Source organism: Gobius niger (assembly GCF_951799975.1).
Source record: "Gobius niger genome assembly, chromosome: 4".
NCBI lineage: Eukaryota > Metazoa > Chordata > Actinopteri > Gobiiformes > Gobiidae > Gobius > Gobius niger.
The window spans coordinates 15,278,359-15,305,701 of record NC_136855.1 but is presented as its reverse complement, the minus strand read 5'-3'; the positions used below and the strand labels follow the sequence as shown (position 1 = coordinate 15,305,701).

The 27,343-nt window shown below is 40.9% G+C and overlaps 1 protein-coding gene across 1 annotated transcript in view; it reads left to right on the top strand.

Moving 5' to 3' along the window:
• LOC306962511 (protein diaphanous homolog 3-like) overlaps window positions 1–27,343 on the top strand; it is a 168,888-nt gene that overhangs the window by 80,967 nt on the left and 60,578 nt on the right. The window contains exons 24-28 of the mRNA XM_079555660.1: window positions 3,921–4,058; window positions 6,173–6,324; window positions 11,931–12,066; window positions 24,233–24,328; window positions 25,191–25,253. Of these exons, the coding sequence (XP_079411786.1) occupies window positions 3,921–4,058; window positions 6,173–6,324; window positions 11,931–12,066; window positions 24,233–24,328; window positions 25,191–25,253 (585 nt within the window). The remainder of the gene's footprint in view (window positions 1–3,920; window positions 4,059–6,172; window positions 6,325–11,930; window positions 12,067–24,232; window positions 24,329–25,190; window positions 25,254–27,343) is intronic.

Genomic DNA, 27,343 nt, shown 5'->3' with positions numbered 1-27,343 from the left:
AACAGCAGACTATTACCCAACAATGCATTTACTTAAAGCGCAATGATATGAGAGCATGAACAAGTTTTGTATGTCCCGCTAAAGTTAACAACAGCGCAGCACACAACCTTGCGAACCTTCGAGGAAACGGTGAACCAATGGACACACCCAGGCAGCAGCACTGAGGAGCATTGCGTCCTTGCGCCTGTTTAGCCTCATTGGAACTCCATAAACACTCGGCAGCTTCCCCACTTCATCTTGTGTCGCCAGCAAAAAGTCCCGTTGCAAGGAGTTGTCAGCCCCAAATTGACTGTAGCCTAATCAATAACTATGGCTTACACTTGTATTGCACTTTACAAGCCTGTGTCACAAGTCGTCCCCACTACTATATCCACAAGATCAACACTTGATTCAGGCTCATATTTGTTTCACTGTAGTGGTTTGCAAAAATAGTAATCAAGTCTTCGCACTTTGTTTTAATTTCCATTTGTTTTTATTTTCAAATAAAACATCATTATGTAATGTGAGCAAAGTAATAACTTCTTACACTTGTATTGTGCTTTACAAGCCTGTGTCACAAGTTTCTCAAAGTACTGTCGTCATTATTCATTCTCTCCACACTCTGTGGTGGTAAGCTTCATTTACCACGTGGCTATAATGTGTTTATATTCTGATCTCTTATGTAGGTGCCCTCTGCTGGACACCTGTGGAATTATTTTTTATTTATTCAAATTGCCCCCTAGTGGCTGGAATGAGTAAACTGGTTATTTAGTTAAAATATCCTAACTCCGCACAGGAATGGGCTAGATACTTACTTTTTTTTTTGACATACTCAGGGATTTGTGCTCTACGAGGGGCCGGATTAAATCATCTCGCTGGCCGGATTTGGCCCTCGGGCCGTAGTTTGAGGACCCCTGAACTAGAGACTACAAGGCAGAGGTCGGATTAAATTATCTTGCCTGTTTGACACCCCTGGTTTAGACAAACCACGTACAAGTGAATGTGACCCATGAATAGTCTCTGCTTGGTGTCCGTGCTCTGTGATAAGGGTCCCCAGACTCAGTCCCTGAGCCAAGTGTTTGTGTGTATAGGCTGAAGGCAGAACCATGTGGCACTACCATCTATCGATCGCGATGGTGTGTTCGCAGGACTAATAACTAGTCCTTTTTTGTTCTTGTGGTAAAACATACAACATCAGATCAGATTAGGGCTGAACGATTATGGAAAAAATAATAATCACGATTATTTTCCCCATGTTGATCAATCTCGATTTTCGATTCAATTTTTTTGTTTAAAAGAAAAAAAACAATAAATTTGGTCTTTCCTGGACGAGCATGTAAACAGAAGCTGCTGCAAAAACTGAAAACTCCAGCTAACTCATCAGCAAAAACAAGCTCTACACACTAGCGTCACAGTACAGCATCCCCTCACAACAACACACAAGCATCTGCAAAGGAGACGCAAAAAATTGTAATGTCTGAAGAATGTCAGAAGCAGACAGCATGCGCCTGTTTGTTTGACTGCGGGGCCTTAAAAGGCCATGATATCACGGAGTGAAGCACTAACAACTTAATATGTACATAAAGAAATACGAGAAAACAGCGCATTTATTAGTAAAAAAGACGATCAAACTTACAACTCACTGTTAGAAGTCCAGCTAATCCACGGCTGCAGCCTCAAAACAAATCCACATGGTCCAAATAGCGATCGATAGTTTTTTCTCTTCAAAGATATAAACTCCTTATCCCCGTGCACGCGTCCTGGTTCTCTGGCAGCTCCGGACGCGTTTTAGTTTTGCCCATAGACGAGTTAGCACAACTTTGTAGCTGAGTTTACACGAAAAATCACCGGGTTCTCTCCTCTGGCTGCATGCCGCATGTTGCTTCCTGTTTGTTTGGGCCAAGTTTTCTTGTGATTGACCTGGCAGGTGCTGCAGTATTGTGCTGTCCATATTTTTTTCCATAATGCAACAGGACTGGTCAATTCTCCTTGATTAAAATGCACCATGTGATTATCGTGATCGACCTTTATTAAAATATCGATTTGATTAAAATTCGATTAATTGCCCAGCCCTAGATAAGATGTGTAAAGCTACATTAGCTGATTATACATAGTAATGACATTATGGATTTGGCCTAGGAAGAATATATGGGCATATTGTGTGATATAAACACTGCTTTGCCGAGATTCAAGTTTCCTCATGGATTCTGACATGGCTATGATCTGTTGTTGCTGCAGTTAGTCATGCCTATAGTCTGCTTAGGTTTCCTCCGGTTTCTCCGGTTTCCTCTACTATAAACATGTACAATAGGGATGAATGGCGTGTGTGCGTGAATGAATGGTGGTGGCCAGAGGGGACCGTTGGCGCAGGTGTGTGCAGTCACAACATCGCTTCTGTTAGTCTGCCCCAGGGGAAACTGAATCTACATACGTAGCTTACCACCACCGAGTAGAATGAGTGAAGACACTACAGTATGGGAAGTGCTTTGGATGACATGTGTCACGTGAAAAGCGCTATCAAATAAGCTTCCACTCTATTCAATATACAGCAGGTTCAGCATTAGGAGTAATCTGAATGATCAGGTTATTCCAATAGATCTTTCCTGATGGCACAGGCATATTCCAAGATAAGACGTCATGAGACATCATTTTCAGAACTACGATTTATATTTGTTAGGATGTGTTGGAGATACGCAATGCGCGCCATATTCAAAACTATGTGACTACTTTTTTGGTGGCAAGATTTTGTTTTGGCAACGTGTGTTTACCTTAATGACTCTAAAGTCAAGTTGAAAGTTGACGTGTGGACAATAAAATCAATTAGAAAGTGTGTATTGATCAAATCCCCAAGCTTTTTGTTTAAAATTAAAAACTGCAAAATGCAAGCATACATACTGTAAATGCTACAATCACTAGGGGAGAGTAAGTGCTCAAGAAATGCAGCGTTATTGGGACTGAGTAGAATCCTGTTTGATTTGGCCAAATTATATAAAGTCTGTGTAGTTTGCATTCACAGTTGTTTTTTTTGCATGTATAGTGTCAGAAAGTATGAGAAACCTAAGCTAAAAATGTATCTACTTATTATGGATCATTCTGTGAGGTGCTTAAAAAGGTGACAGACATTGAGCATTCAAATTAGCGTTTTAAATATCTAGTTTCTAGTGTTGAATTAAATCACATTTATTTCAAGTCACTTTTTTAACACCTTAATAGACATACAGTGCAAAGAAAAACTGTCACAGTTTTAGCATTCACAATGTGATCATGTATATTCACTTCACTTATAGTTTGTTCCTTTAATATATTTAGAAGCTTTGGCTTGACATTCTAGCTTTCTTCCACTTTGAAATGGATAATGTTGGATCAGAGGAAGTTTTGAAACTACTTAAAATAAGCAGCTTATGCCTTTTTGTAGAGTGCAGTATAATCACAGTAATTTCAGCTTTATGTTGTGGCTACACCAAAGTGTCAACCGTGACTAAAATATGGCAAGCTGCTTTGAATTTTTATCTGTGTGGGAGAACATGGTTTGTTAGGCCTAAAATTGTACACAAAGCCAAAATAAAATCATAAAAATTAAAAGTTTCTTATCACCAGAACAGAAGCACCGTCATTGGATTACTATAATTACTGCCTCAGCTATAAGCAAAAAGACAGAAATATAATAAATGTTTTGGGTATATTTTGTATTGATGATTTTTTTCCTCCTACCTTGTGAACACCTATAATAAGTATGCGTAAGTGTGCCACATTCCACTATAATTTCTGCTCCTTGTTGTCAAAATGTTTTCCTCTGCAGCAGCCTCAAAATAACAATGCATTTGATTGAGTATGCAATTGACTTGTGCTTTGGCTGTCTTGTTTTTTTTTTTTTCCCTGACATTATTTTTTTTACTTTTCTGAATGTGCCATGTCTGTGCTTATGTGTGGGTGTGTGTCAGTGTCTGCAGAGAATCTGGAGAAGAGCCTAAGGCAGATGGAGCAGCAGCTGCTACAACTGGAGAGAGACCTGGAGACTTTATCCTCCCCTGATGACCCCAACGATATGTTCTTCACCAAAATGACAATATCCTTTCAGCGTGCACACAACCGCCCATTCATTATGTTGCGTATTGTGTTTGGCAGCAATATGTGAGAAATGTATGCATAACAACTCAAAATCAACTAGTAGTATCAACTAGAAAAAAACAAAAACTACCTACCTCAAGCATGTAGTACTTTTTGAGCTTGCTTTAAAACAACAACAAAGCTTTTGTAACACCTATACTATTTTTATTATACTGTAAATAGGCCATACCACCATTGCTCTGCCTGATCCCGTCAGATCTCAGAAGCTAAGCAGGGAAGAGCCTGGTCGGTACTTGCATGGGAGACTGTTTGGGAACAACAGCCTGGAGTCAGTGAGTGGTTGGTGGTGGTTGGAGGGGCCGATGACGCAGACTTGTATTATTGTTATTATCATTATTATCATCACAGGATGCTGTTATTTGCTTGTTTAAACCATTTGCCTCTAGTCAAAGGCTGACGTGCTCAAAAACCTGATGGAGGCACCCTAGCTATCACTAAACCAACCTCTAAATGCTAATAATACCTTCTGTCCACTTTTTTTTTTTTACACGTTGCATAATTCTTGCATCAACTTGACTTCGTCCATCACTCACAGCTGAGCTTTAGCCAAGGTGCATCCCAGCAAAGTTTTGTGCTCAATAAAACAGCCTGTGCCTATAGCCTCTTGGCCCTGCCTTCATGTAGTTTTGATCAATTGCCTTGGGGCTGTGCCACTGAAGTCTTCTGCTGTTGTAGTTAGCTGAAAAGTTGCAACACTGAAAGGTTCACTGAGAATGGATTTGACAGGTGTCTTGCAATTTTCCACTGCAGCTGGTTCGCCATAAAAAATGTCCAAGTTATAATTAAAACATTAAGTAAACATTTTAAAAACCAAAATACAAAGTGAAAGGAAGAACATATGACCGTCTGTCAAATGCAAACTTAAAAAAAAAAAATCAAAACGGGCATAAAATGTGACTGTCAATCCACAACTTGACTTCACATTTCCCCCTTTTTTTTTTTCTGATGAAAATTATACTCTTTTAATACCAACTATATACTTTTCCCTAATATCTCTCTTGATTTGCTGCTGAGTGTTAACTCTATGTTGGGTTCACATCAGCATTGCAAGAATTGTCCTCGGTGTGTGCTGTGATGTGCAATACAGTCAGGCAGTACAGCAGATTCCCTTCTTTGAATGTCTCGCAAACATTAAATTTCTATTAAAAAATAGAACTAAAATTGGAAGAAGAAAAAAATACATTTAGAGTGCGAGATACAGCGAGTACCAGTCTGAGCGACAGAAGTCAGGAGAGGAGTACAAAGAAGAGATTTTGTCCACTATGATACACACATCAGCCTGCCTGTCCCTCTGCCTTGACTTGTGCCGCCTCCCTCTGTTGCTGCTATTGCATGAACAGAGTGACATGGACAGAGAGACAAGTTAATCTGGAGCACAGTGCATTGAATGGCCTATCCTCAGCGGTATAGGTATTTGTATTCTCAGCCACATACAATTCAGACCAGACGTTAAGTTGGCCCGATCAATTGTGCCATAATCAAGGTGGACAATCGACGTGAGTGAGGCTGTTTATGTGCTTCTTTTTTAACCGCTAAAGTTATTCCCTTAGTCATTGACACTATACAAGCTGTTTTGTTCTTGGAGTTCTCCAATACTAAACAGTTTAAATGAGTAGATGCTTGATTTCTGTAGTGAACATGCATGAAAAGCAGACGTTTTTCTATTTATATGTACATGACTAAAATCTGTAAATTTAAGGTTGTACAATAAGTAACATTTCTGCATTTTTTGCTAGATCAATATTTTTCCTTTTATTTTATATTTACAATGTGTAATGCAAAGAAATTATGAAAAAGCAAACTCCATTTGCCAGGAGCCAGATGTGCTTCACAGATGCTGTAGACTGCAGGGGGCATGGCAGCTTGCACAGTGAAGCACTAACCCCACTTATATTATCAGGTCTCCCAATGCTAACATCACTGTACAACACTGACGGGAGGTTTCTCAAGTTTCACCTCCTCTAGGCAAGAAGTAGGATTTATCATAATGCATGAAAAATACAACAGAGTCGGGTCTTATGTGACGGATGTTGCCCTTGACACTGACTTCACAGCTTCAGCACAGTTGCGCGGGAGCAGTATGCCAAGCTGGTGATCATGCACAGCAACATGGAGACGCTCTATCAAAATCTGCTGCAGTACTTCGCTGTCGACCCGAAGAAAACCTCTGTGGAGGAACTGTTCACAGATCTGAGCAACTTCCGCGCAATGTTTACTGTGAGTATACAAGAGTGGGAGTGAGGGAGTGAGTGAGTTTGGAAGTGCAATGTACTGTAGTTTCACGTGCAGGTTGTACTGTATTTAAAATGGCAGCACTTTTAAAATGTTGTGCTCATTCCTGATTATTGTTACACATCATTAATGTGTATATTGTAGCAATTTAAAATGATGAGTATAGAAAGTAGATTACAAAATAAAGGTGTGCACAATAGATTCCGCAGCAGAATAGATGCTGTGCTTTTATTATTGCTTCACTACGAATGGAGAGTCCTGCTGTAGTCAATGCACAGCTGAACAATACCAGAGAGTGCGGCTGTGGAGGCCAACTGTGTTTAATCAGAGATTAGTGGCACAGGCCACTGGGCGATACAGATAATGGCACCTAATTAGTCCACTGACGTTTCTGCCCTGCCCCCCAATTAACATTTACCACCCTCACTTAAATGGAGTTGATAGCAATTGCGTTATACTTTACTTATATCGCTCTCAAAAGTATGCCTTAAATTTGTTTTCCTTCAGAGTGGACTGTGTTGCTTCCTCATTATCAGTTGCTTTTGATCAATTGTCATTTTGTTTATTTCGAGCAACAGCATAAATGTAAAACTCATCACACATACATTTACTGTTCATAGATAGAGATTTGCTTGAATGGGAGTAGGGAGAAGTAACACTTTTCCCCTGCCCCCAAACTATTTTTCATCTTTTTTTTGTTTTTTATAGTTTTTAGAAATCCAAGCTATTTTTATTGTTGTTAATTTGACGAGTACTAACATGCATGCTAGCCCTGTCTTCCCTCTGCAGCATATCACACGGGACTGACTCTGAAGAATCTCAAGCAATAAAGTCTTTCCTGACAGACAAGTAAACATTCAGTCAACCAAAAAGCCCCCCTCCACCGGCAGCCTGCAGGCAGCTGAAGCGGAAGCATGTTCATTTTGCGGCTTAATATTTTTCTTTGAGTCTTCAATTTTTTCTTTCCTTGGTGTTTCAAGAAAGTTCCAACTCACCTTCAGTCTAGACATGCACCGATATGCCTGAACACAATGATTTCATTACATTATACAATTCCTAAATTCTCTTAAAACCTTTGGAAACACGTTTTTGTCCTGTGCAAAGCATTGTTTCCAAAGCCCCAAACAGTTAATGATCGTGCTAGTGAAAGGTGGAGAGGCCAAGTGTGGAAAAGACTAGCTTTATACGGTCAAACCTCCCTTGGTAGTTATTTACTCCCCTGTGGTAGGTCAAGGTGTAAGCGGCTTACACCCTCAGCAATTCGTCCAAATGGTCCCATCGAAGTGTACAGACATATCCAGGAAGAAGCCAAGGCTAGGTCAGTCAACACAGGCACACAGTAAATCTCCACAAGACAACCTTTGGGTCAAATCTGTGTCAGCATTTAGCCGGCTGTGCCAAGGCCCATGCTAATCGGTGCGCGCTGTCTCGAGGAGTGAATCTCGCCATGCTTCGTTCGATGTGTGTTTGTGCTGGTTTTTGCCCGTGTGTCTATGCGATTTGATGTTGACAGTTTTTATAAGGGAGAGCCGCTTAGCCGTTTCATGCACAAGGACCCGCACAGGCACACACACACACACACACGCACACATGGAGCGTGCTCAGTCACCCGTAGGAAGGAGACCCAGGGCAAGGCCGCACATCTGACAGGAATCCAATTGAGCGTGTCTAATGGCGGACATCCAGGAGAGGAGGAGGAGGGAAGCAGACCTGCAGTGATGAAGGAGAGCGTAGGGCAATTTCCTCTGAGACTAGGCAACGCCACACTTCCCGGCACACAAACCCAGCCGCTCCCCGCTGCAGCTCCACATTACACTAAATGGATGCTTCGTCACATCACAAAATCAATGACACTTCACGTTTTTGAGACCCACTCCTCCTGGATAAATAAGGGTTAAATAAAAACAAAGAGACCACTTCTACCTCTCAACAAGTTTTAATAATGAAGTTACTCTTGTTCAATATGAGAAAACACTGCGATATTCGATGACTAAAATTGTGATCACAGTATATAATTATTGTGTAATGGTTTCAGCTCTGTTCCATTAAATATGCACAAAAAAATCAAACTTGGTCCTGATTTAGTATGAAGTCTTTTAAAATGCCCAAACAACTTAATAGTAAAGCAGGACCAAATCAAGGCTAAAATGGAAAAAAAAAGAACCTGGAAAATGTGTAACTAAAACTATACCGTTGTATTTTTTAAGTCACCATGTGTTTTGTTTTTGAGCAGTACTAAGTAACTTGTTTTGCCTTAATAAATCCTTTCATCTCCCCCTGGTGTCTCTGGCCAGAAGACCACAATTGCAACTGTCGGACCCACCAATACACACTAATGGAATCACGAAGAAGAAGCTAACAGGCAAAGCTACCTGCGGGCTAGCGCTACTTAAACAGTATTTACAGCCAAGTTCGGGTGAAAAAAAAATAGATCTCCATTTTTTAATTGGATGTACTATGTCCCTCTCTCCCTTTGTCTTTTCTGTCAGCGTAGTATTTACTCTCACGGACAATTAATGAGTAAAAAAATGCAACATGCTGCGACACCTGCTGTGGCGCTTATGGCCTCTAGGGGCATGAGTTACTTAGTACTGCTTTAAAGAGGGGGTATTATGTTTTTTTTTCAATCACATAGCACCAGTCTAGAGCACACTACAATGATGACGAAACCTTCTGTGGGTCTGTAAATGCAGTAAATTAGAATAACTGCCTTGTATAAAATTGCTCTCTCAAAATGGCTGTAGTGAATGTCTTGAAATAGTCCTCTGTCTCTTTAAGAACCTCTTACCCTTTCCGACACGCCCCCTCCACACGCTGTCTGTGGCATCAGTGGGGAGGGGGTTCTGCTGAGGAGCAGTGATTGGTTACTCGGCTGGTGACGAAAGGTCGGAGGCGTCTCCAGGAGGTGGGGGCGTTCCTAGGAGGACTCAGGCAAAGCTATCCCTAAAATGGCTGCCATCAGAGTTTTTACAGATTACTCAAAAATATGAGAATGTGCCAAGGCAACACTTCAGGCATGTTTTTAATGAGGGAATGACGTAATAACATGATGTAAAGCTTGAAAAAGTTGATTTTGCATAATACCCCCCCTTTAAGCGTGTTTGCAAAATATGTGTAAAATTCAGGAATTGGGTCACCTGAAATTGCGATAACAATAATTTGGCGATGTTTCAAGCATCCCTTTCACTATGTGTTTTGCCCTATATTATAACAGTCGCAGATTATGATTTTATTTCTCACAAGTCTGTGAGCTTTTTAGTCCTATGTTTTAATATCAATTATGTGTCCATTGGGGTGGGTTAATTATTTTAAAATCGTAGATTGGGGGAATATAGAATATATATATATAAATATAACGGGGGAATGCACATTGGCACTGTAATTTAGTGTGACAGTTGTGTTTATTTCTACAAGCATGAGGGTGTGGCTTTTCTGCTCTAATTCTTTGTACCTTCACAGTGATTCTTGCTTAAATGGCCGTGCTTGTACTATTGACTGGTTATTGACTTATCATTGTTTTTCCTGGGAGCCTGCCAGCAGTTAAGAGCCCAGTTTTAAATAAGATGTCATTTTGCCCCGGAAGACTTTCCCTGTGCTGTGCATAGCTATAACTTGCTTTGAAATCATCTGCTACATTGTCCTGAGCCAAAACAGAAGTGCAGTGTATGGGATGTTGGTCAGGTGGACTAGATAACTTAGACATTGAAATTTGTTTATTGTTAAAGTAAATATGTAAGGAATGGCTGGTTTTTTTTTGTGACAACATAAAGCTGGTCAAATCTGGTTTAGGGGAAAGTTGTTGAAAATTTTTCATCCAGAAATGAATTGGCTACAAAATAATTCTTTCAAAATTGGTCTTGCAGGACAGGATATCAGGAAATAGTGCTATTTGTGCGTATCGCTATACTTTTATTTAGTTGTTTATGACACCAAGTTGTTCAGCCTGACTCTGCCCTATATTTAATGCTCATTATTTCGTAAAATGTCACATTTTGTCATTGCATTTTACAAGCTAGTAGAAAATGACTCAAAATTACTGTAATTGCCTCGTCTACCACAGGAGTTTAGCTGATATGGAGGAGGAGTTGTTTGTCTGATGGATGCATTTTGTCCTGTGTGTGTCTATTGATCCTGATGTCAGTCACGTAAACACTCTATTAAATCACATGCCGTCTGTCTGGCCGCTGTTATTGAGCAGTCGACACAATTGTATGGGCTTAACAGCATTTTGGTGCAAAGATTATAGAGCCACTCTCACATGGTTTGTCATACAGTAGATACATATCACTCCCTGCCCACACATTCAGCCTCTGTGGAAAAACAATGCATGCAATGATGAGTGATTGTAAATTTGATTGAAGCTGACCGCAATCTTTTTTTATGACAAGCCTCGACTACTCTTTCTTTATCATTGAAGTCAAATTACATTTTACAACAATGTAGACAAATGGAAATCTGTCGACGGCCATCTATACATGTAAGCTGTTGTAAATCTAGTAAAATAATATATGAAAAACACAACTTGCATCAGCACAAAATAGAGAGGGATATGCAAGCTTCACAACCAGGGCTGCTGGGTATGGCGATGTGAGTTTTTGCAAAGACAAGCAAATTAACCTCTTAACTCCCACCTGAACGGAACCCATTTTCTCCAGTTTGGCTTTACTCTAATCAAAAAGCGTCTTGGGGAAAAGCACCAAAACAGCCACAAAAAATAAGAAAACAAGGATGTAAACGCAACAAAAAAATGACAAAAACTGAACAAATATTTGACAAAAACTCAACCAACAAGTGACCAAAAATGCAAAAAAAAAAATGGGACAAAAACTCAACCAAAATGTGACAAAAACTCAACAAACATTTGACAAAAACTCAACAAAAATGTGACAAAAATTTGAAACAGTGACAAAAAAATCAACCAAAAAGTGACAAAAATTCAACAAAGATGTGACAAAAAGTCAACCAACAAGTGACCAAAAATGTATAATAAATGTGAGAAAAACTCAACCAAAAATGTGACAAAAAAGGTGACACAACACAGCAACAACATGAGGAAAAATATAAATTTTGTGGGTCTTAGCTTTCAAATGAGGTGTTACACAGACCTATAGTTAAAGAGGGCATTTGGTTTAGGCGGGTGGTAAGAGGTTAAGGTTTCCGCATTACAATTAGATCATTTTTTGGTTATTTTTTTGTTTGACTTTAAGTCTATTTCACACATGCACCATCTTCAGGAAGTAGTTTTGTCACGTTTCCAAAAATCCAAAACTAATTTCAAGAGACAATTTTAAAATTAAAGGACACAGTATTCGAATCATGCCTCTAGTTTTGTATTCATTTGCAGGCTAACTACAAACTCCATGATTAATAGTTGTGCATAATGTCTCTGTTATCAACTAATTTTCAAAGCTAACAATAGAGACACATTTCCCAGCTTGGAAAACACCAGATGTCGACATCCATAGAGTTTGACATTTGCCAATGACTTTGACAGACTTGTGCAATTAACCTCCATTAGCAATGTGTCATGTTTTCTTTTTCTTCTGTTTGTGTCTTTGCTTTACTATCTTTCCTCTCGCCCCACAACACAGCAAGCCCTGAAAGAGAACTTGCGACAGAAGGAATTTGAGGAGAAGCAGAAGAGGGCACGAGCCGCCAAGGAGAAAGCCGAACGTGAGAAACAGGAGAGGCAGCTGAAGAAGAGAAGGCTGCTGGAAGTCAACGCAGGTAAAGCCTGTTGAGTAGTAATAAGTAGTATGTTACATTGGAACATCATGCTACTGTAGACTAGAAGTATTTTTTTGCAAGGCCAACTTGCCCCAATCTTGTTATTGTTGGCTGGTTGTCCATAAAATTGATTCTCCGATACTAATCAATGCTTAGAAACCAGATATATACTATATCATCATCCTCATCATCATCATCATCATTATCATCATCATCATCATCAACCTTTATTGCAGACTCGAGGTCCAGTTAAAAAAACAAAAAAACCAAACAAACACACAACAACATTTAGAGCAGACAACTGTACCAGTGTCGCCACAGTTCAGACTGGTAGCGCGTGGCATTGACTTTGATGTTTGTCAAGCTCATAAATAGCTCATATATATCAACAGATATCGATTCTTTCATGTATTCCTCTACCTGTTTGACACACTCAGAGCACCCTCTCCATCCCCTCCCCTCAGAAGCAGGAGGATGTCAAGAGGAGTTTCAGCATACACATACATCACCAGATAAGAAAGAAATACAATAAGTCCAATATAGCAATAATTTGCTTAAGCCCACAATAACAGTCCGTACCTGTGGCCGCCAGGATTCAAATACTTTCAGATACAAGACCCGCTCAAACACCTGAGGCATTGTTGTCCCAGTAAACTAAAGATTAAGAGATAAGAGTTCAAGTTGCAGAGAAATGTACTAGATGGCGGTTTGTGAAATCGTGTATCAGGGACCAGGGTTGTTACAGAGTTCTGAAAATTGACTTGATATTGACCTTTCCCCTTCAGTGTGACCTCTGAGGGGTCAGACCATGAACACCTGCCTGAGTATGAGAGTGTATTACTGCTACAGGCACCCACACTGAATGGATGTTTTCTCCAATGACCTGTGACCTTACATTACACCTATGTAGAGATGCCCTCCTCAGGCTTATGCCAAATGGATATAACTATACAAGCCTTGGTTTTATGCTCTGGGTATAGATAATTGTTTTCCATGCAGCTTATCAACTTGGGTGATGTATAATACACATGTTGACAAGGCATGGTCTGCCTTTCCGGTTCACCATGATAATGCTTTATTTACTAAAGACTGTTCAGCAGATACTGATGTCTACCTGCCAGAGCATCTGCATAAAAATGTGTTGTTTCTTTCACTAGTTGTTTTGTTGTCTTTTGTTTCTTTCTTTTTAGCTTAGCTGGTGCCAGAAACTTGTTCAACAGTGCAGCCTCCAGGCCAGTGTCTATTGCCAAGGCCAAGGCTGGCAGTGTGGTCGAGCTTGGCTGTCCCAGTCATGCACCAACATCAGGCTAACAGCTCTATGCCAACCTCTGTAGCACCAGTGTGCACAGTCAAGTGCATTTAGAGCCACCCGCTGCATTCAGGCCAGAGCCCGGCTGTGGACTACCTTCTGTTCCAATCAACTCATGGTTATCTTGGGAGTGTGTTACTGTTTAAGGTAGCTACAAGTTTAAAGAACTGGCTCAGCAATCTGAATATCAAAAGTATAGTACAATTTTGAATGACAGTGTGGCGCTTTGTAACATGGTAACACAGGCTTGTAAAGCACAATACAAGTGTAAGCCATTATTCTTATTATGATTTACTGCAATTTACTTTGGCAGTGTACATGACATGAATTTGAGCACACATGACTTCACACAGATTATTGGGATGAAAGGAGATTTTCATATGTGCTGCCATTTCGAGATAGGATTGTAGCCCCTCTCTTCCTCTGTCTCACAGCCTATTTATTAACTTAAGAGCTTTCTCTTTGTTTGTCAGGGAGGATTGTCCTCAATGGTGATTTTCTATGTAAGCATCTGATTAACCATCAATTCCATAAAAAGCCCCAGAGAGCCAGCGTATCCCCATTATGCTGAAGGGCACAGCAATGAGACACAGAGGAAGTAAGAAGTAAGGGGGGGAGGGGGGGTTCTCGAATGATCACAATGGATTTGAGCTTATTTACTTGCTACAAGTATCTGCATTTAGTGTGGTTTTAGATGTTGACTATATTCCTGGATTGTAAGAGCTGCCTTGTTTTCCTCTCATTTGCCTGTCTTTTGCCTGCCTCAGAGCGGGCCTCTCCTTACACAACACAAGCGCAGTGTGCTGTTTGCTCTGGCAGTGGGAGAGAGCGAAGGCATCAGCTTGCATGCATTTGCATAGAGCCCTATGAGATTGAAATTCAGATTGAATAGGTGTTTTTTCCTCCTCCTCTAGCTGTGCTGGCTTGTGTATGACAAATCTGTTGCATTAACTCCCAGGGTAGGCCAAGAGCTCGAATATTTGTGGAGCGACAAATTACACATCAGAGCTTTATTTAACATTCCCTACATGGCTACAAGCGATGAACTATTAAGACGTCAAATGAAAGAACAGCCCGATACGCAGCCCTGCATGCACAAATGTAAAAGCACAGACGGGTCATCGGAGAGAGAAAAATGAAACATAACAGTTTCTACAGATATTTTTTTGAAAAATGCATTTTGCTCTGAAGATTTCTCCAGTCGACTTGAAATGTTTTTTGCCGAATGCGTTTGTTGTGGTTGAGCTTTTGTTATATTCTTTCATTTCTTTGTGCACATTTTCCATTCATTTTACGGTGCCATGCCAGGAAAACACAAACATCCCACCCATCTGGCTTGTAGTGAAACAAATAAAGTCAAAAGCCGCTGCAGCTACTTTTTATGCAGCCATATAAAATGACTGGAGACTAGTTAGTGTTTGCGACACATGATTACAAGTTTCATTAACCAGTTTCAATCTAAAAAGCCAAAAAACAAACAATTTATCATCATAATCTAACTTTTTCCCCTTGATTTGTAAACTTTTCTTCTATCCATTAAATGCTAAAGAACCACACTGAATCAACGCTTGAAATGTTCCCGCGTGTTATCCAATTAGAAGACGCTTTTTTTCTTTTGGAGGTGCAAGAGGTTGTTCATTAAGCCATTAAATGTGCCAATTATCTGATTTTTATGCAATCCGTGTAGCAAGTGTTAGCTGATCGCCGCTGACATACAAGATTGTTTATTAGCATTCTGCACCACATGTCAGCAGTCGTACATCCTTATTTCCCCCCCTGCGAATTGCCTGTCCACTTGCTGCTCCAATTGCCACAAGAACAGAGGCTATTCAATAGAGGAAGGACTCTCTGACTTGGCCTCATTGCACCATTTGCTTTCTAAGTGACCAGGGGAACACTGTGGTCAGCCAGGCCTGCATTGTGTCCAGGCATGTAATTTAGTCTCCTTGGCTTTTTCATCCCAGCCCAATTGACCCCGTTTCTTGCTTTGCACTGGCACGGTCTTGCTGCTACACACTGCTACAACTGGCTGGGTCATTGTCCTGATGATAAGTGCCACATCCTGTTGAGTGAAGAGGCTGGAGACATTAGACTGGCTCTGAATAGAAGGGGAGACATCGACTCTGAGACAACCTGTGCAACCAGACAATGGAAAATGCCCGTTTGAACAAGCTTTGATTAAATAGATGGTGATTGAAGTCTCGCGGCAGACAGGAGGATAACTATAGTTGTTTTCCCCGAGGTGGCTGCTCGCTCAAGTCTTGATTCAACTAAAGCTGATGCTTTTGTGTCTCAGAGTAAACACACGTCTATGCTTTCTGCCTTTGTTTATCTCCTTGCCAATCTTTGAAAGCACCTTTGTGTAGTTAATGATTGAGTTTTGCGTTATGAAAAGTCAAGCATTTTTTGACATCAAATTTCCATTTCTTCCGTTATTATGATTTTTTTTTTTTATTCACACTTGCTCGTGTAAGAGCCTTTAAGTAACTCAGTCTTTCTAATTTTCAGTCTATTAGAGAAGAAGAGTTTCAAGATTCAAGATTTTTTTATTTGTCAAACCATGTGAATGGTTTGAAATTATGTTTCTCTCATCCTTGATTGTGGAGTGGGGGGAAGGGGAAGAGGGGTGGGAGGGAGGGCAGGGAGTTCAGCTTCCCGAAGGCCCTGTGTACGAAACTGTTCCTCAGTCGACTGGAACTGACCCGTAGATTCCGCAGTCTCCTCCCTGAAGGCATAACCTTGAAGAGACTGTGTGATGGGTGCGAAGGGTCCCTAGCGATTTTGATGGCTTTGCAGGTCGAATACATGTCCTTAATAGAGGGGAGAGGGGCTCCGCAGATCTTCTTTGCTGCTCTCACAATGCGCTAGAGGCTCCTTTGACAGGAGGCAGTGCTGACGCCGTGCCACACAGTGATGGAGCTGGTCAGGATGCTCTCTATAGTCCCTCTGTAGAAGTTGATCATAACGGAGGCTGGGACTTTTTCCGCAAGTTGAGAAGAGCCAGAGAGAGCCTGATTGCTTTTCTTGACCAGTGATCTAGTGTGCATGGTCTAGGAGAGCTTCTCTGTGATGTGCACACCCAGGAACTTAGTACTGGTCACCCTCTCCACTGCAGCATCGTTGATTGTTAGAGGAGCATGCTGGACCCTCGCTCTTCGAAGGTCCACAACAATCTCAGAACCAATGTCGACATCAAATCAACCTCATAGCATATTTTCATTTTCTTTCTTTCAAAAACCACGTCAACCTATACATTCTCAGCTCTTCTAAAGAGAAAGTCAAGTTAAACTCAGAACGTAGTTTTTTTCTTTTTCAGCTTGTGTGTTCAGTATAATAAAAAGCACCATACCTTTACCCTTACCATACGAGAAAAAAAAAAAAGTCCCTTAGGTGCTATTATAAGCCCATGTTCAGAAGGGCAAAACAATTCACTGCATTTGAGATTTTATTGCATTATCACATAACACAATTTTCAAATTGAAGAGGCAATTGGTCAATTGGTCCTTGTCAGCTGAACGTGTGTGCCCACGTGATTGCATTTGTTGCTCATGAACACAAAAATCCAAATAAAAGGGCAATATTCACTGAAATAGTCGTCCTGAATTGTTCAGTCCTTTTGTTGGAAAATATGGTAACATTTAGTTTTGTATCCAAAATGTTTGTTTATCATGGCATTTGTCAATTAAATAATCCGAAAAATGGTCTTCAGTGTCAAAACAAATGAACCAATCCAACATTATACTGTCTATTGAGCTATTTTCCCTTCTCCTCTTGACTGCCTTTGTCTCCTCCGGCACAAAAAAGAAGAGGTATAAATAGGAATTCACTTACTTCCCTACCGTTGAAACAGGCGTGTGATGGAGTGCTTTGTGAGTTTTGTTTTTTGGGGGAGAATAACACAGCCCCGTAACTGCACACCTGTCACAAGAGTTCTGGTCCCAGCTCAGCGGAAATGGCAGGCGAATTGTGCACATCAAAGCACCAATCAGTACCTCTCTAGTGCCAGCCCTGGTATCCCTGCTCTTCACTGTCCTGTTCCTTTTCCTGCTTTTGTTCAGGCGCCATGTCCTCTTCAGCGCAACCTTAACGTGAGCTGAATGACTGCCTCAAGACCATTTCACAGTTAGTAGCTTGACTAATACCCCTCTGCCATGTGTTCCGCCTCCGTTCCTTTCTATGTGACGTGCCTGTGATCTCCCCATAAGTTGTGGGAGTGATTTTTTAGTGTAGGGCTGTCGCAAACGCCCTTTGTCGCTACAAAACGTATGAAGACTCTTACAGTCGTGGTCTGTCTGCGTCGTCCCTGATGTGTAAAATTGGAATGCTTCAGTTAAAATATACATGCCTATTAGGGTGCATCAAAAAATCTTTTTTTTGAATTTTGATATGGCTGGGTGCCAAAAGTGTTCCAATATATGTTTTAACAACACATGCAAAATATATTTCCAGTACATTAAGGTTTAGGGGTGCCAACTCACATGTGTTTCTGTGGATAAAGGGGCAATGGTGCGAACCGGTCACCATAGAGCTCTGAGGTAATTTATAAGGTATTTATAAGTTTGTGTTTGGTATGTGTACTCTTATTACATATAATTACAATATCTGCAGTTGTTTCTTTGTATATTGAAATTATTTTAGTGAAATGTTGTCATATTTAGAGGTATTTCGTGCTCACTACATCTAAGGTTAGCTTGCTAGCAACAGTTAGCTAGATGAGTTAAGTTACGCTAAGTTCCCTTTATTAATGTCTGTAGAGAAATTTGTTCTCTGCATTTGACCCATCCTCCATTTTTAGTGGTAGGGAAAACTGGAGTACCCGAAGGAAACCTGTGCAAACACGGGAAGAACATGCAACCTCCACACAGTCCCTTGTTGGGAATCGAACCCGGACATAAATATGTTAGCAAAGCTATCACGCTTATCATCAACAGTAATTTAGAGAAAATATCATGTTCAGAGTATTGAGGTCTCATATTTATTGAGTGTAGCAATGTAGCTGTTACTCTGATAGTGATGTTGTTGTAGATTCTCATTGTTATGATGAATTGGACTTTGTAGAGCTTAGATTTGAGGCTTATGCATAATACATCATAGTGATATTAGGTATGCTAAGATACCCAATCCTATATTTTCCTTGTATCATTTTCATTCTCAGGCACTCTACAACACAACAAACGGGCGGCACGGTAGTACAGTGATTAGCGTCCGTGCTTCACAGCTAGAAGGTCTTGGGTTCGATTCCCACCCATATGGGGCCTTTCTGTGTGGAGTTTGCATGTTCTCCCTCTCCATGTCTGCATAGGTTTCCTCCGGGTACTCCGGTTTCCCCTACCACTAAGAACATGTATAATAGGTGAATCCTTCAGCCAAGTGATTCTGACCATCAGCCTGGCTCCACATGGTGGCACCGCAGTTGCCCACTGCTCCTTACAGGCTGCCCCAAACAAGCAAAGCCCCAGGATCCAGCTAAGATGCTGCCCTCACCAAGTGGTCCAAGCCAGACTAGCAGTCGCAGCCTGGTCTTTGTTCTGGGCCCTAGCATCACCAGTGAGGATGGCATCATCACTGGCGTTAAGCAGTCAGATCTTGCGATGCACGCTTGCCAAGCGGAGGGTGTCCGTTTTGGGAACCTCAAAATCAGGACCTTCAGCGTGCTCTGGGCAGCTGAGTGTGAAGTGGCCGGATCAGCACCTCCAAATCCATGGCCATGAAAAGGTGCTTCAGCAGTGATGTGGTCGCTGTATCGGACTGTTGTGGTGAAGAGGGAGCTGAGCTCTCGATTTACCGATCGATCTAGGTTCCCACCCTCATATGGTCATGAGATCTGGGTAATGACCGAAAGGACAAGATCGCGGATACAGGCGGCCCAGTTGAGTTTCGCAGGGTGGGAGTCCTATTGGGAGGAGGCCCAGACCCAGGACACGCTCGAGGGACTATGTCTCTGAGCTGGCCTGGTGTCACCTTGGGGTCCCCCCAGAACAGCTGGAGGAGGTCTGGGTGGATCGGGGAGTCTGGGCATTTCTTCTCTGTCTTTTGACTCCACGTCCCGGCTCCGGATAAAGTGGAAGAAAATGGATGGATGGATTTTCCACTAGGGTTTCTATTTCTATTGTCCTTTTAAGTGTCTCACAATTCAATGGGCGAGGAAAGCCCTTCTCTATAGTCCTCATGGAGCTGACATTGCTGTAGTACCACCCTCTGGTGCCCAGGGGTGGTAAACAGGATTCTGTTTGGGACTTCAGACCTCCCTAGAACAGCTTAAAAGCCTAGCAAAGATTTATATTTTTTCTATAACTCCCTATGATCCATGTGACAACGCTGGGCGACATATTTTTAACCATGCTGGTTTTTGTACATCAGCACTAAAAAGTGGAAGCCTTTTCAGGGCCTTTTTGCCCTTTTAATGAACAGGCTTTGGAGAAGCATCCATGTAAGTTTCACAGATGACTCGGGACCAAAACTATGAGTGGGGCTGAATGGAACACCAGCTATCTCTTGTATATTATATCTATGGTAACAATAAAGTCAATTAGATGACACAGAAAAATGTGAAGCATCATCCATTCCAACATGGCGCCCAAAACATTTTGTTTTGGATCTAACATGTCTGTCCGTGATTTCCATTAGGTGTTCTGACCAGAATTACACAACATATAAAACAGATTTTAGACAAACTTGATACAGGCTAGCCAACCTAGAAACACTAAAATGTTGATGTGGATCCAACCCACAAGGAAGGTTCACAGGCCATGCGAGGATGTCCCATTGTACTCCATTCATTTGTCTATAAGCTGTTGTAAATGAAGAATCTAGAAAGGTCAATTCTAAGAAATTCCCAAAGTTTCCCAAAGGACAGACACACTAATGTTGCTTGAGTTACCCTATAGAACATGTTTCTGTGTAAAATGTAACCTTATTTTACCTTTCTGGGTCAACCTTTTGGAAAATAGACTAAAAATTGCGCATTTTTCGATATTTTACAGAAGTTCATGTGTTAGTTGGTACCCCTAAATCTCAATGGATTTCCACAAAACTTTGCAAAAGTCATTTGTATATGAATAGGAACAAAATGCAATGCCAGCCAAATTGATATTTTGGAATTAAAATTTCACCATGTAAATTTGATGCACCCTAATGCCTATGTTATTCCTAGTAGCCCTGGTGATCTGAAATGTGCTTGAATTGGCGTGAATTAGACTTACACATACCTCCATGCTTTTCACATATGTTTCATATACAGTAATTAAATCTAAACTGTATGCAAATGCAAAACATAAGATACCATTTTAGAAAAAAATGAAACAATTTTTTTTAACCAATTAAAGCAATTTTACAAGATTTCACTGCTCATTTATATTTAAAGGTATTGTTTTTAGTGGTTTAAAGCAGGCTCTAGGCTATAACTACAACTGAACTTGGGTTGACGTTATAAAAGCACATCAAAGTGAGTAGACATGTTTAAATACCATATTTTCCGGACTATAAGTCGCTCCAGAGAATAAGTCGCACCAGCCAAAAATTGGCTAATGAAGAAAAAAAAAAAAACTCTCGATCTCGCTCCAAATCACTAAATCCATTGAAATCTTCATCCTTGGTGTCACTTCGGAACCATTTATATATATATATATATATATATATATATATATATATATATATATATATATATATATATATATATATATATATATATATTATGGTTTATTTGTTGAAAATAAAAAGCGCAGTCTAGTTGGGAGGCACCTTGTCTGTTCAAAACCTGTCTGCTTGGTGATTGATGTGTAAATTTGGTCTGTTTTGGCTCATACATTCTGGAGGCGGTTAGATCTTGGTGGGTTCTGTGTCTTTTTCCATACTTTGTTTCATGTCCTTGTTGGTTGCAGTGAAATGGAGCAGCGTGTGTGAAGGCATACGCATAGATTGATCTCCATTCTGGGCACTATCTGTGTTTTTGTGTGCGTGCGTGTTGTTTGAGGGAGTATAAAGCTCCATTCAGTGATGAATTGCCACGGCGCTGATGACAAATTTGGACGTCAAGAAGCGTTGGTTTCCCTCAGAAATTTGTGCCGCCTTTCCGCTCGGCGTAATGATGAAGAACTAGGCACATATCAGCCAGAGGAGAGGATTGCAGCTGTTGAGAATGAGAATCATAGCCAATGCACACATAGCAGCAACAAGGCGAGTGCAGGAAGTGGGCCATGGTATATCCACTCTTTGTAGTCGTCACATGTTGGCTTGAGGTATTGGAGCAACCATTCCCTGCCACTCCAGGGATCCAATGCCCCCAATACAGCAGTTTCAATGAGGTGACAGGGGGGAGGGAGCTGCTGTGAGAAGACCACAGAGTATGCAATAAGCTACAAACCGCAGAATGTTGTGGAACTAACTTTCTGTTTGGATCTGATCTTGAATAACTGTACTAATGTATTAATATACAAATACATGGCACAATTCATGCTACATCTTACTACTTTTCAAAATAGCTCAGACATGTGTAATTTTGTGTAACTATGCTTGGATCGTGTAACCGCTCACATAACAGTATTTAAAATAGGGGAAATGTGGACGAGCTTGGTCGGATCTAGCTTCACCCCCGTTTGGGTCCATAGAGGAGAGGAGGAGAGGCTAAATGCTAACAACATGTTCCGTGTTTTTGCGTGACTGAGCGCACACGTAAAGACCAGACAGGTTCGCACATCAACTCGTCGTTTTCATACCCATAAGAATACAGCTCAAATAATGCAATAATATTTCTGTTTTTATACTACACAATGCATATACACAAACAAAATTGAATTTCAATCATAGTAAAAAAAATAAAAAAAAGAAAAGAAATGGAGCACCTCAGCATCAGCCGGGTGACACTTCTATTACATTGGTTACACAATAGCAGCATTGTAGGGAAGCGCGGCACACTTTTGCATGAAAACTACACAGGGCAAACTTTTTATTGACAAAGCATCTTGTCAGGGAGGATTCTTTTATACCTGCTATCTATTTTGCCGCACATGCTCTGGAGGCTGTTTTCACTGAGAATTACCAGCCCAGTCCATCATTCTGCCTCAGGTGTCGAGCTTGAGTTTTCCACTGAACCAACACAAGCCCTGATTTACACGTCATTTCTGCAAAGCACTCCCCGTCTACAGCTCTGTTACATTGGTCTCCCTCAACAAAGGGACGACCTCATATTTTTGTCAGAAGGCTTTCACTGTAAACTACATAAAAAACGTCAGCAAGCATGTGTTATCCAGTTATCCAAAACTAACTTCTATTTTCGATCCTGTATGTGTTTTAAAATAGCGGATTTTTGAGAAAACACATCTGCACTGTAAAACATATACATGAGTCCCATTCATTTCAGAACATGCTTGTAAGTATGTTAGCACTCTTGCATCACAGCTAGAAGGTGTGTCTGGATGGGTTTCCTTCAGGTGTTGTGGTCATCAACGAAAAACATGTACCATAAGTTAACCCTCCAGCCAGGAGACCATTAGCCTGGCTGGAGGGGACTAGCCCACTGTCCTTTCCGATAATCCTAGCAGGATCAAAGGATGGGTCAAAAGCAGAGGACAAATGTCTCTACTGATATCACGGTGCTAATACCATTAGCTCTGATATCAATCTGGCAAAAATATGTTGCAGCATGCATAGTGTTTTTTCTGTCTTTGCTGAGTTGTTAGAGTCTAAACCAGTTGTAGTTCAGACACAGATTGACGGGATCAGTACAAGATGGATTCTTGTGTTTGTAACCTCACCTCAAGTCGCGTAATCCATTTCAAAACTATATTCACATTATTGTAAGGGACACAGGCTTGTATGGGGCTGCATTCACACCACTGCCTCAGTCATGGTGCTGAACTGCTTAACTCAAAATGATACAGTAAAGCTCCTTAAAATGAAGCAGAGCACATTTGTGCATGTTTATTTTCCACACCAAAGTCCATCATTTCCCAATTATTATGGACATCATGCATTTTATTATTTTTGTTAAGATCCCATTAGTCTTTGCACCTGCAGCATCAGGTTTGCGGGACTCTTTCCTGGTGGAGCAAGCCGCTTGCCAGAGTTTTGGGCAAAGCTTTCTAACCGACTGGATTATCAATAACAGCATATGGCAAGAAAAAAGAAAAAAAAAACAGACTATTACAAAAGCTTCATGCATCTCGATGAATTCACATTTTGTGTTAGATGCATTGTTTGACCTTTTGCACATATTTGGTTTGAATTTTTGTTTTGTTATTATGTATTTGTCATAGATTTTCTTTCAAATATAGCATCTTATTTTAAAAGAAATAATAATGCAAAGTGGACATACTGCACCTTAACAATAATTAAAGGAATTTGACCATTTCTGCAAAATCATCTTGTTTGGCCCATGGCCCATTGGCCCATTTTCACTTGGCCCTTGGAGAGTAAATATCTGTTCACGAAGGATTTTTTACTACTGAAATCATTGGAGTCTTTGGGAGTATGTATTCTCTGGTTCAAAACGGGTGATTTCTGTATTGCAATTATGCAATTACTGTAATATTTAACAGTGATTCACTTCAAATCACGTTCTGAAAACAAAGACCAAACAAAGGCTGAAATGTGGAACTGCATAATTAAATACATGTGCTGAAGGCAACCTATTGTAGTCGACTGAAATACAATTGAGGCTTTAAACAGCATTTCTTGCTCTATACCCCTGCTGTTTTATTGTTATCCAAAGTTATGCCTCCAGGTTTTAGATCATTGCAGGTGTTTCTAAAGTTTCCACTTGTTGCAATGCTTTACCAGAGCCATCTTATCTGATTTTCTGTCTTACTCTTCTTCTTTTTGTTCTAACCCACTCATTATTTTTCTCACCGGGTTTTGCAGAGAACGATGAGACAGGAGTGATGGATAGTTTGCTGGAAGCCCTACAGTCTGGAGCCGCATTCAGAGACCGCAGGAAGAGAGCGCCGCGACCCAGAGGTGAGGCTCGTGTCTTCTACCTACTTTCAGACAATGCTCTAAAGGTTATACACACACAATCCATTTTAGGGCTGGTTTGACATGAAACGAGCATCCGATGTCCATACAAAGCAGCGAAAACATCTCGTGTTGGAATGTATTACTCAAGTTTTGTTAAGTGATATACGGGACACCAATTAGGCATGACATCATTCATATTTTATACTTAACATGAATGTGAAAGTGGGGAACTTGCCTCATGCTTGTAGAAAGTAACGACTCACTTGTGTGGTCCAATCCGGCTAATGCACTGTTATTGTCAGAATACTCATCATAATGCTAATAGAGGATCAGACGACACTTGCCAAGATACTATGTGCTTTTCCGATTCTATTTCATGTTCAGAAATAGAAGAAATCAGGTGTATATTAAGGCTGGGGCGATCCACTTTTGCCATGATCCAATACGTATCACGATACTCAGGGGCCGATCTGATTCGTATTGCAATACAATAAGTAATTATGATTTGTAATAAGTTTACCTTTAAAATGTATTCATATAAAACAGTCACGTGTCTAAAGTATATAAACCCAATGCCATTTGACAGTTATTGAAGTGTTAAGATCGAAAAGTGCATTAACACAAAATGTTATAAAGTGCTGTTACTGGAAAACAAAGGAGTTTATGATAAAAATGCCTCCAAACACAAGTATTGATTGTATTGCAATACTTGAAAAAGTATCGATACTTGGTTTTGCTGCACAAAGTATTGTCCCAGCCCTAGTGTATACGTTAGGCAGGTTTTTGAGGTGGGACCTCCTTCGCTGTGTTTCCATAACGTTTCTCTTGCATCTGAGCGTGAATGGAAATTGTTTCTCTGCAGAAAACCAGCAGATGACCATCAGCCCAAGCTCTTACAGGCAGGTTCTCAGACCTGTCATCCACGGTAAAGACAAAGTTTCAGAGCCCCTAGCTTGCGCGCATGTTGACCTCTCTTTCTCTGCTTTTGAAATGTTTTTTAATCATTTGTTGTGTGATGCATGTTCTGTGCCGCGTGACATTTTCTGTGCAGCTTTCCAGTGTGTCCAGCAATCTTTTCTCTCTTTATACTCCACGTCCTTGTTTGTACTCCTCCGAAGTGCACAAGGGCACAGCTAACACGGTTGGAGGTGTTTGGACCTTGAGAAGTCATGACTTTTTATTATTTGAAAGCTGTCAGTACGGTCTTCTTTGGCTTGGATTAGCACCATTACAAAAGCATTAACAGCAGAGACCACTTGTTTTGAAATACAGTTTTGAAGTGCACTTACCTCATACATTTTAGTGTCAATTTGTGCATCTTGTGAACTCTTAAACTCTTTCAAATCAGCCTGACTGGTAAGATAACTGTAACTACACGTGTGCTATTCATTATTGTAAGCATACATTGTTAACAAATTGTTGAACAGTAGCTTGACAAACATCTTGTTCCTCTCTTGTCAAATGCTTTCTTCAATCACCACTGAGGGACTTAAAAAATTACACCGTAACCCTATTACCTCTTATTACTTGTAATTGCAATCCCAGAGGGCCGGATGCAGGCGCACAAGAATAAAATTATTCACGCTCAATCCACCCACATCATTGATGGCAATGATAAAGGGCCTTGCTCTGTTGTTCTGCTACAACTTATCTGAAATTAGATTGAAAAGGGGCGAGGGGGAGGGAGATATACAGGGTGGGAGGAAAGAGACTGATCGAGGTGGCTGCAACATCAGAAATGGGAAGAACTGATGTGAGGAAGAAGGATCGCTGGAGCTGCAGACAGTGAGACTCTGATAATCTGAGAGCTGAAGGCCTGTGACGCTGTGAGCAGCCATTACTGTGTTATGATGAACTTACCTTTAGGTGAGAAACACAAAGACATTTCTGTGATGAATGATGACAGATAATTTAGGAGGGAAGTGAACTAATCCTGCAGAGAAGAAAGTGCAGAAAAGGATTCAGTCGGTGACATTGTACTGTCTGAAAGCAATATGCAACACTCAGACTTTGTTTGTATCTATTTATTTTCATCATTAGCCCAAACTATTTATTATGTCCACTTATTTAACTTTATCTTTCCTTTTTGCTAGAACACAGTAAGTTGCATATTTGGCAAAGACTCTGTCAAATGCCCTTTCTCGAAACCTTATCCAGGATTGATACTGACACTACAAGTACAATAGATGTGACTTCTTGCTGCTGAACTACATGCGATATGTCAATGAAGAGAATTGTAGACTGTCTGTGGCATTTATAATGTTTTCACAAAGTAATGCGGCGTGTCCTCAGTGAGGCATAATTAAGTATACATTTGTACAACAGAAGGGATTTATTTCCAAAAGTAAAGGAGAATTTATTTCATTTTCTTAAGCACATCCTTGCTGGTGGAATGCACTTCTCAGCTTTGCCTTGGCGAGCGCTGAAACCTGTATTGTTTTAGCAGGGGATTAAAGTAAAACGAAACGCCGGTTAAGGAGCAGCTTCTTTCTGTTGTCTCAAACACCCCTTGCTGTGTGGGACATGAAAAAGGTGCTCGGAGCTCTCTGGCACTCCGCCCCCTGCTGGCAGCTTTAAACATGGCCTTGTTGATGAACGCAGCTCGCGGCTTTACCCTGTCACTGCCAGCCTCCCAGAGCAAACACAGCTAATTACTTTTCTCTGCCCAGCCCCAGCACCAGCTCTGCCCGCTCAGCGCCCATTCATCTTAATTTCCCCCTCTCTGCCATCTGCCTCCTAAATAACACTCCTCCTCATTTCCCTACCAGCCCATATCTCCGCTGTCTCCCTCTATACTCCTATGGCCTGACAATGGCCCTCCCCAAACATAATTGCTTGTTATTGGTGTGGAGTTTCTCTCCACTTCTTCTGGCTCACCCTTTCTTCGCCCATATCCCTTCCCTTCTTCCGCCTCATTGGAGACTCGAGCCTAAATTGCTCACAGCCCAAGTAGAGAAAGGCAGCAATTTATAAATCTAAAGTTCATTTACACCATAAATGAAGTGATGCTGCTCC